A 13,496-nucleotide genomic window follows, 5' to 3' on the forward strand; every position below is an offset into this window, starting at 1 on the left:
TACTTGCAAAGTTGTGGCCCATGTGTTGTCCATGTGGCAACATTGCCTTGTGTTTCAGAAAAGCTTCAAGTTATAATCCCAGCACTTTGGGAGGCCAAGGCAGGTGGATTGCCTGAGGTCAGGAGTTCGAGACCAGCCTGGCCAACGTAGTGAAACCCCGTTTCTACTAAAAATACAAAAAATTAGTTGGGCGTGGTGGTGGGCGCCTGTAATCCCAGCTACTCGGGAGGGTGAGGCAGGAGAATTGCTTGAACCTGGGAGGCAGAGGTTGTAGTGAGCTGAGATCACACCATTGCCCTCCAGCCTGGGCAACAAGAGCAAAACTCCATCTCAAAAAAAAAAAAAATATTTTAAAACTATCAGGATACCCTGCTTTATAGACACCAGTAATGAAGTATCTGGAATGGGCATGAAGGGAAAACATAAATAATGATAATAATAATAATGGCTGACATTTACCAAGTACATTACCTCATTTAATTTTTCGCAATTTTTCTATGAGGAAAATATAATCATTTTTCCCATTTTTATAATTGAGGCAATTAAGGTTTAATAATTTGCCCAAGGTAGAGAAGTCAAACCCATGCTTTTTACCACAATCTCATTCAGCCTCACTTTCCCTCTTCCAAGCTAGGTCCATGTGTTTACTAATATGATACCTTATTCTAAAAACATATTAAATGTAAGTTACAGGAATACATTATGTTAAAAAATTAAAAATCAACAAGAAATTTTTTAAAAGGAAGGAAAAGAGTACAAAGATGAGATGGAGAATCAAATGTACCTAAGACCAAAATGTAAACAAAACAACAAAAATCAATCACAACTCTACCTGCTATGAGCTTGCTAATACATTTGGTTCTAAGTATTTATGTGGGTGGCAGGAAAAGATAAACTTGATGGTCAGTTACAGAATTTACATTGGCCATTCTGTAGATTGAACCTGACTACTTGCTCAAAATTGCCTCATTTTATAGGCAAGATAATCGCTTGAGCCCAGGAGGTGGAGGTTGCAGTGAGCAGAAATGGTGCAGCTGCATTCCAGCCTGGGCAACAGAGCAAAACACTGTCTCAAAACAAAGCAAAGCAAAACAAAACAAAACAAAAAAGTATATCCCTTAGATTCTTGTGAAGGTTATATGAAATGATAATGTAACACACTAAGCAGAGTCTGGCACATAATAAATGCTCAGAAATGGGATTACTATTATGATTTTCTTTTTGAGACAGAGTCTCACTCTGTCGCCCAGGCTGGAGTGCAGTGGTGTGATCTTGGCTCACTGCAACCTCCGCCTCCCAGGTTCAAGTGATTCTCCTGCCTTAGCCTCCCAAGTAGCTGGGATTACGGGCATGTGCCCCCACACCTGGCTAATTTTTGTATTTTTAGTAAAGATGTAGTTTCACCATATTAGCCAGGCTGGTCTCCAACTCCTGATCTCAGGTGATCCTCCTGTCTCAGCCTCCCAAAGTGATGGGATTACAGGTGTGTGCCACCACACCTGGCCTGTGGCCATCTCTTGTTGCTATTGTGGTGAACTCAAGTGTTGCCAGTATCCACTTCAAGTGCTGTGTGATGCTAATCATCTCTGAGTGAGCAATTCATCTCTCCAGTTTATTGGATATCAGGGTAAAATGTAATATCTCCTGGTTCTTATGGTGAAACATTTTTCATCATGTTTAGTGTAATACAGCAAACCTTGAATAACACCATGGAACCCACGTGAAGTGACATTAGTGATGCTGAAAGTGTTCCCAAAAAGCAGAGAAAAGTCATGACATTACAAGAAAAAAGCTGAATTGCTTGATATGTACCATAGATTGAGGTCCGCAGTTGCAGTTGTCCATCATTTTAAGATGAATGAATTTAGCATAAGGACCACTGTAAAAAGAAAGGAAGAAAGAAAGAAAAGAAAGAAAGAAAGAAAAAGACAAGAAAGGAAAAAAGAAAGAAAGGAAGAAAGAAAGAAGAAAGAAAGAAAGAAAGAAAGAAAGAAAGAAAGAAAGAAAGAAAGAAAGAAAGAAGAAAGAAAATTCATGAAGCCATGGCTGCAGCTCCCAGCAGGTATGAAAACCTTGCACTTTTGGTTAAATACCATTTTAGCTTATATTAAAAATGCAGGTTTTAGGTGGGTGCGTTGCTATAAAGATTGCTATAAGAAAGACATACCCATAGACTCTAATATGAGTCAGGAAAAAGTGAAGTCATTATATGACAACTTAAAGCAAAAGAAAGGTGAAGGATCTAAAGCTGAAGAATTTAATGCCAGCAAAGATGGTTTGATAATTTTAGAAAGAAGTTTGGCTTAAAAAATATCAGGGTAACAGGAGAAGCAGTTTCTGCTGACCAAGAGGCAGCAGACAAGTTATCAGATGCCATTAACAAAATCATGGAGGAGAAAGGATAACTAATTGCCTGAACAGGTTTTTAATTTGGATGAAAGTACTCTATTCTAGGGGGGAAAAAAAAGCCACAAAGAACATTGATTAGTAAGGAAAAGAAGCAAGCACCAGGATTTAGGAAAGGATAGGCTAACTCTGCTGTTTTGTGCAAATGCAGTCAGGCTTATCATCAGGACTGCCCTTACCTATAAAGCTGAAAACCCCCAAGCCTTGAAGGGAAATGTTAAACACCAGCTGCCAGTCTTTTGGTTGTACAACAAGAAGGCCTGGACAATGAGAACTCTTTCTGGATTAGTTCCATCGATGTTTTGTCCCTGAAGTCAGGAAGTACCTTGCCACTAAGGGTCTGCCTTTCAAGGTTCTTCTGATATTGAAGGATGCTCGTTGGTTATCTAGAACCCCATGAGTTCAACACTGAAGGCATCAAAGTGGTCTACTTGCCCCCAAACACATCTCTAATCCAGCCTCTGGATCAGGGGGTCATAAGGACCTTTAATGCCCATTATATATGGTACTCTTTGGAAAAGATTGTCAATGCTATGAAAGAGAACCCTGATAGAACATCAAGAAAGTCTGGAAGGATTACGCTGTTGAAGATGCCATCATTGTTACAGGAAAAGCTATGAAAGTCATCAATCCCAAAACAACAAGTTTCTGCTGGAGAAAACTGTGTTCAGATGTTGTGCATAACTTCACAGGATTTACAGCAGAGCCAATCAAGAAAATCATGAAAGAGATTGAGCATATGGCAAAAAGGTGGGTGAGGTGCGTGTGTGAAGGGTCTCAACATATGGATCTTGGAGAAATCAAGAACTAATAGATGCCACTCCAGAGGGATTAACAGAAGATGACAACTGGATGGAGATGAGTGCTACTGAACCAGCACCAGACAATGAGGAAGAAGATGTAAAAGAGGCAATATCAGAAAACAAATTGATGTTAGACAATCTGGCAAAGGGTTTTGGTTACTCAAGATGACTTTTGACTTCTTTTATGACATGACCCTTCTATGATGTGGGCACTGAAACTAAGGCAAATAGTGAAAGAAGGATTTGTATTATACAGAAACATTTTTAGAGAAATGAGAAGGCAAAAATTCAGACAGAAATTACGATGTATTTCTGTAAAGTTACATTGAGTGTTCCTGGTTCTCCTGCCTTCGCGTTCACCTCCTCTATCTCTTCTGCTTCTATTAGCCTTGAGATAGCAAGACCAACTCTCCTTTTCCTCCTTCTCCTCAACATTTTCAATGTGAAGACAATGGGAATGAAGACCTTTGTGATCATCCACCTCCATTTAATGAATACTAAATATATTTTCTTTTCCATTTGATATTCTAAATAACATTTTCTTTTCTGTAGCTATTTTGTTTGTTATAAGAGTACAGTATATAATAAATATAAGACATACAAAATTGTGTTAATCAACAGTTTGCATTATCAGTAAGGCTTACGGTCAACAGTAGGTTATTAGCAGTTAAGTTTTTGGAGCATTAAAAAATTATACGTGGATTTTAGACAGTGCAAGGGGTTGAGATTGCTAACCTCCATGTTGTTCAAGGTCAACTGTGCTTGACTCCTTCAGTTGTCTCTCATGTGATTGTGGCCAGCACTTGGTTTGGGCCTCGAGGGTCCTAGACATAACATGAAAATAATGCAGGGGAAGAAGTTGGAATAAGATGCATTTTTATGCCTGCTAATTTCTCCACCTGAAATGTCCTTCCAGACCCTCTCCTTTTTGGGAACTCTCATTTACCCTTCAATGCACATCTCAAACTTCACTTCTCCTGTGAGGCCCTTCCTGATCCCTTAGGTGTGTTTACTTAATTCTCTGTGCTCTTGCTGTACTGTGACTATAGCTACATTGCATAACCTACAACAGCTCTTTGCAATTATAGTCGGTTCTTATTATTCAGTAATTATGTTCTGTAACGTTGCCGTGGACACTGAGTTAACAAATACTGAACCATTGCTTCTAGGGGAAATAAAGGGTTAGGTTCCTACAAGCCCCTGTTCACCACATTTTTGTCAACTGGTCAATACATAACCTTGTTTTATGCATGTTTCTGTTAAAAAAAAAACCTTATTTAATATATATTAATGATTTATTAACATTGAACTCACAATCCACAGTACTATAACTCATCCCTCATTAAACTTATTGAACTAACAGCTTTCTTGCAGTTAGGAACACTAGACAGCATGTCAGCACTACATTTGGGGGCCGTTTTATTTATTTATTTATTTATTTATTTATTTATTTATTTATCTATTTGGCAGTGGGATTCAAGCACAGAGGTGAGTTCTAGGAAGGACCGCGTGGAAGCCTTTGGCTTTCTCATCCATGCTCAGTGGTTGACTGGCGCGTGACCTGGCTCCTGCAATGGAGCTGGGCATTTGGTGGACTGAAAGGCACAGAGTGCTCAGCACACCAAAACTATAACCACCCAGCCTTTGTATTACTGGGGTTTTAAGAGGGAAAGTTATTTTATTGCTATCCAACAGTGAATGACGTACTCCAAATTACAATTTCCATATGTCACCCACACGACAGATGACAGTGAATGATTAGGAAACATAATATGGTACTGTGAACAAGGCAAAACTCATCTGCAAATTAGTTTCTTCTCCACTGGCTTTGCCTTTCTCAAATCCATTCACTATGCTGCTGCCAGAATATATTCTTAAACACATCACAAATTTGACCTTCTCTTCCTGTGCAATGACATCTTTACCTATAGGGTGAAATTCCAACTTCTTGGTCTTTTAAAGTATAGTTCTTGCCTAGATTTATAGACTCAGTTTCAATTTACCCACCTCTTCTATCATCCTTACCCTTGCTGAGAAAATACACACACGCGCGCGTGTGCACGCACACACACACACACGCACACATGCGTGCATGCTCCAGCAATAGTGAACTGACAATAGCTTCCCCATACCTCTTGTTCTCTCTACCTGGAAAGTATTTCTCTTACTTCTGCCCACTTACTTACCTTATAACTCATAAATTTATCTTCAAAACTGGGTTAGTATATCCTCGCGACAGTGCTTCTTAAACTTTAATGTGTATACAATTACCTGCAGATCTTGTTAAAATGACAATTCTTGCTCAGTAGGTGAGGAAGAAGCCTGAGAATCTGCATTTCTAACAACATGGTGATGCTATTGCTGCTGGTCCAGGGACCACACTTTGAGTAGCAGGGTTCTAAGAAGTTTCCTTTGATGTCATCCTTTCCCTGATAGATTTCATCACTTATTCTGGGCTCTTCTCTTCTTTGACCACAGTATTTTGTTGTTGCCCTAATTGTTCCATTATAATTTTATTTATTTATATGTTTTCCTTTTCAATCAGACTAGGAATTTTTTAGATGTAAAGACTATGCCTTTTCCATCTTTGTTTTCATGACGATACGTACACTGAACTGTGTGCATGAACCATAGGAGCATTTGATATTTACTTGTTGAATGAATGGTGTTCAATGATATGTAGTCTTTAATTGTCTGTGGAAAATGAAACAATGTAACCATTTTTACTTAAGGAAAAGCTCTGAGAGTTTGTGATTTAAATAAATATGGAACCCAGGCCCTATGCACCATATTTATTAAAACACAGCTTTAATATTGCTATATTCAACTTTTAACTCTGTGTGCTCCACAAAGGATAACAAGTATTTGTAACATTTTTATTTTGAACAGTGGCAGTGACTGTACATTAATAAATATGCATCTGATCCAAATATAAATACATAGTCTCAAAAGGTACAAAATGCAAAATCTAAGAAATAAAACTAGAACCAAAACTCTGTATAAGGGAGTTCTCTACAAACGCAGGGGACCATTTACAAAATGTGAGAAGAGAAAAACCAGGCAGGAAGCCCATTTTGTGGGATAGGACACCAGGAGGTGAAGTATCTACACATGTTCAGTTAAGGATTTGATGAATTTGAGCTTGAAAAAGATAATACCATGCACAGGGGAATTTTCTAAACCAAACCACAGAGATCAGTCAATTCCAATGTTTTCTTTCTAGACTGAATGTTCCAGAAATCATCTCTAATTAAGGGTTCCAAAAGATAATGTACAAAATTCTAAAAAGTAAACAGAGATAATTTTGGATAAGCTGAGTAAAATCGTCTTCTGAATGACAGAGTTTTATCTTGAGGCTCTCCACTTCACAATAATTATAATTAAAAATTATGCATCTGAATCTCAGGCCAGTCAAAACGTCACATGATTTAGAAAGAGCCAATTGCAACACCATCCTCTCATATCAGGGAATGTCCCTCCTCATGAAGTGTTCAAGAAGACTACAGCTGAAAGTTGGAATGATAATTAAAGGAAGAACTCATACTTCTACAGAAGAATCTTTTAAAGTTGCTTTGAAGCTCGTCTATAAATGGCTTCAAGCAATATGACTGGTTTGTTGTGAGAATTAAAGCGTTCATTAACTGAATAACTCCAAAGTCATTAACATGACCAAGGTAAGGATACAGAGTAGGAAAAGGAAAATCCTATTCCGAGTTGGAGGGCCATGCCATCAACCACAGTGGTCTGTGCCAGAGCAGCACTATTTGCTAGTGGTTCTATATTGACTTCTTTACTGGCTTTCCATCTTTCCTCTCTGCTGTATTTATTTCCTCTGCAATCCCTTTCATTTTCAGTAGGAGGCAGTGTCGAATAGGAATAAAGAATCTGTGTATTGGGGTCAGACAGATTTGGGCTAGAATACCAGCTCTAGACTTTCTAGTTCCGTCACTTTCGGCAGATGTCTTGGCTTTTTAAAGCCTCAGTTACATTATTTGTAAAATGGGAATAATAATACTACCTCATGGGGATGTGAACCCAGGGTGAACAGAGATTTTGCAGCAAAGTCTCCTAGCTCAGTACATATTCACCTTGCATATAGAAGTGCTCAAGCCAGAGTAGGCATTCTCATGCCTCTTGGAAGCACCCCGGTCAGTGCCTGACTGTTTCCATCCTGATGGTCTGAGCAAGAACAGACTCTTTATTTCTCTCCCAGAATTTTAGGAGACTTGGAGTCTCAACCTTAAAATTGCTCAACCCCAGGGCCTAAACAAGTTTCAATTGCTCGCCAAGGCAACACTGATCAACACAATGCTGCCCTCTGTTGATGAGGATCTGATAGTGCAGAGACGGGGCTGATTCCCAGAGGCTGGAAAAAAGGATGTTTTTCAGAAGTAATCATTTCTTCTCAGGATTCTGGTAGAAGCATTCTGTGCAGAAAAGGAGACAGAGTCACCTGCACAGCTTGGTATAAAAGATGAGCCTGGGAGTGATAAAAACCTAAGATCTCTTCTTGTACCACATGGTTCTCCACCGTCAGAGCTTCTCTTGTTCTGGCGCAGACATCAGATACACAATGCTCCAAGCATGGGACCCGAACTGTTCACCCCAATCCATCCAATGGGTCTCACCATGCTCCCTTCAAGGAGAGAGGTAGCTGCGTACTCTGTAAAACCTCATAGAGCTGCTTCTCAGAATATCCGGCCTCCTGTGTGAGCAGCTGCTCTATCATTCTCTACGGCAGGAAGCTGTGGCTGACAGCATCACAGCAACAGAGCACACTCACTCTAACCTTACTTAACTCACCAGTTTTCTTAGAAAAAGAGTCATGCTGTTTGTTCCGCTTGCCTCCATATCCTGGGATACTGTGTTGTTGGGTCAAATAAAAAGTCCCTGGAACCATAAACTTTAGATTCATGTTAAAAATAACAATAAAAATAGCAATCTGGGTCTTGTCTCTCTCTATTGCTCATGTCTCTCTCTATTACTAAGAAGTGCAAGAATGCTGTCTGAAAGCTGTCAGGTTGAGGTTTGTGCACCGTGACAAGAGGCTAGAGGAAGGGCAGAGAGATCACTTCTGTTCTGGCCCGGCTCCCAGCTTGGTGGCTGACCCTCCAGCTGTGGCTTGACTGCCAGCTGTGGTCAGGGTGCTGCTTCCATGGTGACTCAGGGACTGATGCCACAGGCCAGGCTGCCTCTGGAGGGTCCTGGGCTGGTGGCAGCTTCTAATGCTCTATGGAATGAGGACATATCCTTCCTCCATTCAGGATCTCCAGCCTGTGTGGCCTGGTACTCAGTCTCTACAAAAGTCCTGATTCTGCAATTTCAGCCAGTTGTCGCAGCAGTCTGGAGAAGGCTGGCCGATCTTCTGGTCTCTGCAGAGGGAAAAAAGAACTCTGTAAGTTCCTTGGACTTGTGGGTCATAGGTAAATCCAAAACAAACCAGAATTTAATAGCAGCATCCCCTGTGGATTTTTGTATGTGCTTCCATGTTGACTGTATTCTATATACATTGTCGTAGTTGTTAACAGCAGGTATTCTGGAATCCAAGGGACTAGTGTTTAATCTTAGTTTTACCACTAATTAGCTGTGTGACATTGAGCAGGTTATTTAACCTCTTTGAACCTCAGTTTTGTCATTTGTAAAATGGAGATAATAATAGTATCTACCTCATGAAATTGTTTTGAGAATTCAATAAATCACATATAAAAATACATCATGAAATTAATGCTAAAGAACACCAAAAAATGAAATAGCTGGGTATAAATCTCAGAAAATATCTATAGGATCTAAATGAGAAAAAATTAAAAATTCTAATAAAAGAAAGCAAAGAAGATCTAAATAAATGGACAGATATTCCATGCTCATGGACAGGAAGACACTATAGTGTTAAAATGTTAGTTCTTCCCAATGTGACTTATGGATGCAATACAATCCTAATAAAAATTCAGCAAGTTATTTTGTAGATATTGACAAACTGACTGTAACATTTATATGGAGAGGCAAAAGACCCAGAGAGCCAATACAATAATGAAGAAGAATAACAAAGCTAGAAGACTGACCCTACCTGACTTCAGGACTTACTCTAAAGCTACAGTAATGGGACAGGATGATGCTGGTGAAAGAATAAACGAACAGATTAATGGATCAGCCCAGATATAGATCCATATAAATATAGTAAACTAATACTTAACAAAGGAACAGAGGAGAAAGGGTACAGGAGAAAGGGTATAGTCTTTTCAACAGTGCTGTAATAATTGGGCATCCATATGTAAAACAATGACTCTAGTCACAGATCTTACACCTTTCAGGAAAATTAACTCAAAGTGGATTGTAGACCTAAACGTAAAATGCAAAATTATAAAACTTCCATAAAATAACACAGGAGAAAATTTGGGTGACATTGGGCTTGGCAATGAGTTTTTAGATGTAAACCAAAAGCACAATTCATGAATAAATAAGTTGATGTTGAGCTTTGTTAAAATATTTTAAAAGTCTGCTCTGTGAAAGACACTGTCAAGAGAATGAGAAGACATGCCACAGACTAGGAGAAAATTTTGCAAAACACATATCTGATAAAGGACTTGTATCCAAAATATACAAAGAACTCTTAAAACTCAACAATAAGTAAACAAACAACCTGATTGAGAAATGGGCAAAAGATCTGAATAGATATTACCAAGAAGATATACAGGTGGCAAATAAGCATATGAAAATATTCTTAACATCATATGTCATTAGGAAAATGCAAGTTAAAACAATGTAATATGAGTACACATCTATTAGAACCACTGAAATCCAAAACAATGAATGCTAATGAGGAACTCTCATTGCTGGTGGGAATGTAAAATAATACAGCTACTTTGGAAGACATTCTGGCAGTTTGTTAAAAAGTTAAACATAGTCTTACCATATGATTCAGCAAGCATACTCTTAGGCATTTACCCAATTGAGTTGAAAATTTATGTGCATACAAAAATCTGCACATAAACATTTATAGCAGCTTTATTCATAATTGTTTAAAACTGAAAGCAAGCAAGATTTCCTTTGGCAGGTAAATAGATAAACAAACTGTGGTATATCCATACAATGGAATATTATTTAGCAATAAAAAGAAATGAGCTATCAAGCCAAAAAGACATGGAGGGACCTTAAAGGCATATTACTAAGTGAATGAAACCAGTCTGCCTGAATGCTCACACTTGTAATCCCAGCACCACGGGAGGCCTGAGGTGGGTGGATTGATTGCCTGAGCTCACCTGGGCAGCATGGCAAAACCCCGTTTCTACCAAAAATACAAAAAATTAGCTGGGCGTAGTGGCACATGTCTGTGGTCCCAGCTACTTGGGAGGCTGAGGTGGGAGGATCGCTTGAGACTGGGAGGCAGAGGTTGCAGTGAGCTGAGACTGCACCACTGCACTCCAGCCTGGGTAACAGAGTAAGACACCATCTCAAAAAAACAAAACAAAACCCCCAAAACCCAAACAAACAAACAAACACAAAAACTGAAAGCAACCAAGATTTCCTTTAGTAGGTAAATAGATAAACAAACTATGATATATCCATACAATGGAATATTATTTGTCAACAAAAAGAAATTAGCTATTAAGCCATGAAAAGACATGGAGGGGCCTTAAAGCATATTACTAAGTGAAAGAAACCAGTCTGAAGAGCCTACATGCTGTATGATGCCAATATATGGCATTCTGAGAAAGGCAAAACTAAGAAGACAGTGAAAAGATCAGTAGTTGCCAGTGGTTTGGGGAAGAGGAGAGGGATAAATGGGTGAAGCACAGGAGATTTTTAGGCCAGTAAAATTATTCTGTCTGGTACTATAAGGATGGATACATGGCATTATGAATTTGTGAAAACCTACACAACCCTACAGCACAAAGACTGAACCTTAATGTAAACTATAAACTTTAGTTAATATAATGTATGAATAGAGGTTCACTAATTGTAATATATCACACTCATGCCAAATGTTAGTGAACAGGGAAACTGTTCAGATGAGGTGGGTATATGAGAACTCTGTACTCTTTGTTAAAAAATAAAGTCTATTAATTTAAAAAATCAATAAATGATGGTTAAAAGAGGAAAAAAGTGCCAAGTGAATATCAGCCATCATTATTATTATTGTAGCTAATCCTTATGAAGTGGATAAGATTTGTTTTATGCCCTTGTTTATGTCTGTATTGTTTCTTTGTTTCTGATTATAAAAGCTCTATGAACTCATAGACCAAGCATTATTTAATTCTCTTAACAGTAAGAAAAAGGAAGTTCAGAGAATTGTCAAAGATTAATGGCAAATAAATGGTAAAGCTGAGACAAAATCCTAGTGTTCTAAATTTTTTGTATTCCACCTTGTTGTCCTACAATGATCTGAATTTTTATTAATTCTCTATTTCATCAACTTTCCACTTTGGCTGAAATGTATGATTTTGAAACTCAGCAAAGACTAAGACTCATAGTGATGGGGCTCAAGCCATGGCCTGCAATCCAAGCATAGGGTAAATGAGCCACCTGGGTGGGTACAGAGTAATTGGCTCCCCGTTTTAAATGCAGAATGAATAAAATGAACTCAAATTAAGCCATTTTAATATTTTCATAGTGCAAGTGAACTTTGTTCCCCAAGTTATAGAACTAACTTCCTGTGCTTTTAATGGTTTTATGATGTTACAGACTTTTGTTCTCTTTTCAGAAAATCAAGAAGGAAGCTGGCATAGGCCACACCCCATCCTCCACTCTGAAGCTATGCTTATAGCTTGTGACATTGTGTAGCAAACCAAATAATATTTAAGGTCGCCGTCAGCTCCTTTAGGGATCGGGGATCTATCCCTTTAATAGATCCTCAAAGTCATGTTGTTGCTAATCTATATTAGTTATCCCTCTTGCCTCATCCTTCTGAGAGGGTTCCTTTCTCTAGGGAAGGAGGCAGGTCCTGAAATTGTATACGACAATGCATGGGGAAGCTCTTCCTCCACTGACCTCTTTCCAGCAGTGATTCATAATCTGGTAGACATGTGTGGAGGCCAGCCGGGGCTTGTACAACCGAAATCCGGTACTGATGTCTTCCACCACTTCTGAGTTGCTTCGGTTTTCATACGGGATTTTGCCTTCGCTGAAAACTTCCCACATCAGCACACCTACGAGAAATGGTGAGCACAGCACAGTGAATGACAAAGCCCACAGATAGCAAACAAACCAACCTGCCTCTAGAAATTACAGACTCCTTGCATTAGGATTCACGTGCTACCTCCAGAAGTACATCAAGTCTACCTGAGGCTTGTTAGACCTGTCCTATTTTTGAAGAACTGAAATTTCCCAACCTTTTTAGTGGAGAGGGATTTTCAAGATGGACCCTTTGTTATATCAAACTCAAATTCTACAACTAACAGTTGTAGACTCAAACGTCAAGATGCAGGATGTAAATGAACGGAGTGCAGGAGGTGTGACACTATAAGGATTGGGGAGGACTGTGTAAAATGAGATAAACAGTTCTGTCTTAAGGAGACAGCTATGATTTGACTCCAACCAAAGTATGGCACATGAAAATGAGGGATCGGAATTGTCACATTTTCTGATTTTTTAAAAAAGAAGTCAAAAATTAAGAGTTGAACTTGTTGAATTTTAAAAATACCATGTAGACCAAGCAAAACACATCTTTTGCTTGTCTATTTTGGACCTCTGATTTAATCCCTTTCTTTTCCTCTTCCGCCCTTAGTAGAAATGTCACAGCCAGCTTTGTCTTTATCATGTGCTGATATATTCACAGGTTGTCAAAGCAAGAAGGCTGCTTGCAAATCAGCTAATCCAGAGCTTTTCAAAGTTTGTTCCACAGAATCTTGGAGTAGACATTCCCAAAGCAAGATCCCCAAAACACCTGAATAAAATCATCTCAGAGGCTTGTTCCAATAGCAGATTCCTGGGCCCTAGCCCAGACCCAGTGGATCAGAATCTCTAGGTGTTACTCAGAGGTGCCTCAGGAGTTGGAAATTCAGAACCTGACCCTAAATAAGAATGCTTATCACCCCAAGACACCATATTTTTTAGTGAAAATTTTTTGAAAATCGCTGCTGCTAAAACATGGTTTCAGAATGATTGCTTTAATACATAGATGCATAGATGAGAAATGCATAGATAAAAAAATTGAGTGAAGTACAAAGAGCTTGACTTGTTCTGAATAGCACACCGCTAATTAGGGCAAAGAAACTTAAAACACAGGACAAAGTCCAATGGGCTGATGCAGGCATGGAGCTTTCAGCTCATCCAGGTTTCTGTTGCTTAGGC

The 13,496-nt window shown here is 38.9% G+C and overlaps 1 protein-coding gene across 1 annotated transcript in view; it reads right to left on the reverse strand.

Annotated features, from left to right (window-relative positions):
• Positions 1 to 5,986: 5,986 nt before the first annotated feature.
• ITK (IL2 inducible T cell kinase) overlaps positions 5,987 to 13,496 on the reverse strand; it is a 75,358-nt gene continuing 67,848 nt past the window's right edge. The window contains exons 16-17 of the mRNA XM_055284762.1: positions 12,195 to 12,352; positions 5,987 to 8,581 (exon numbers count right to left, since the gene is read on the reverse strand). Of these exons, the coding sequence (XP_055140737.1) occupies positions 8,507 to 8,581; positions 12,195 to 12,352 (233 nt within the window). The 3' untranslated portion in view covers positions 5,987 to 8,506. The remainder of the gene's footprint in view (positions 8,582 to 12,194; positions 12,353 to 13,496) is intronic.

Source organism: Symphalangus syndactylus, chromosome 7 (assembly GCF_028878055.3).
Source record: "Symphalangus syndactylus isolate Jambi chromosome 7, NHGRI_mSymSyn1-v2.1_pri, whole genome shotgun sequence".
Lineage (NCBI taxonomy): Eukaryota > Metazoa > Chordata > Mammalia > Primates > Hylobatidae > Symphalangus > Symphalangus syndactylus.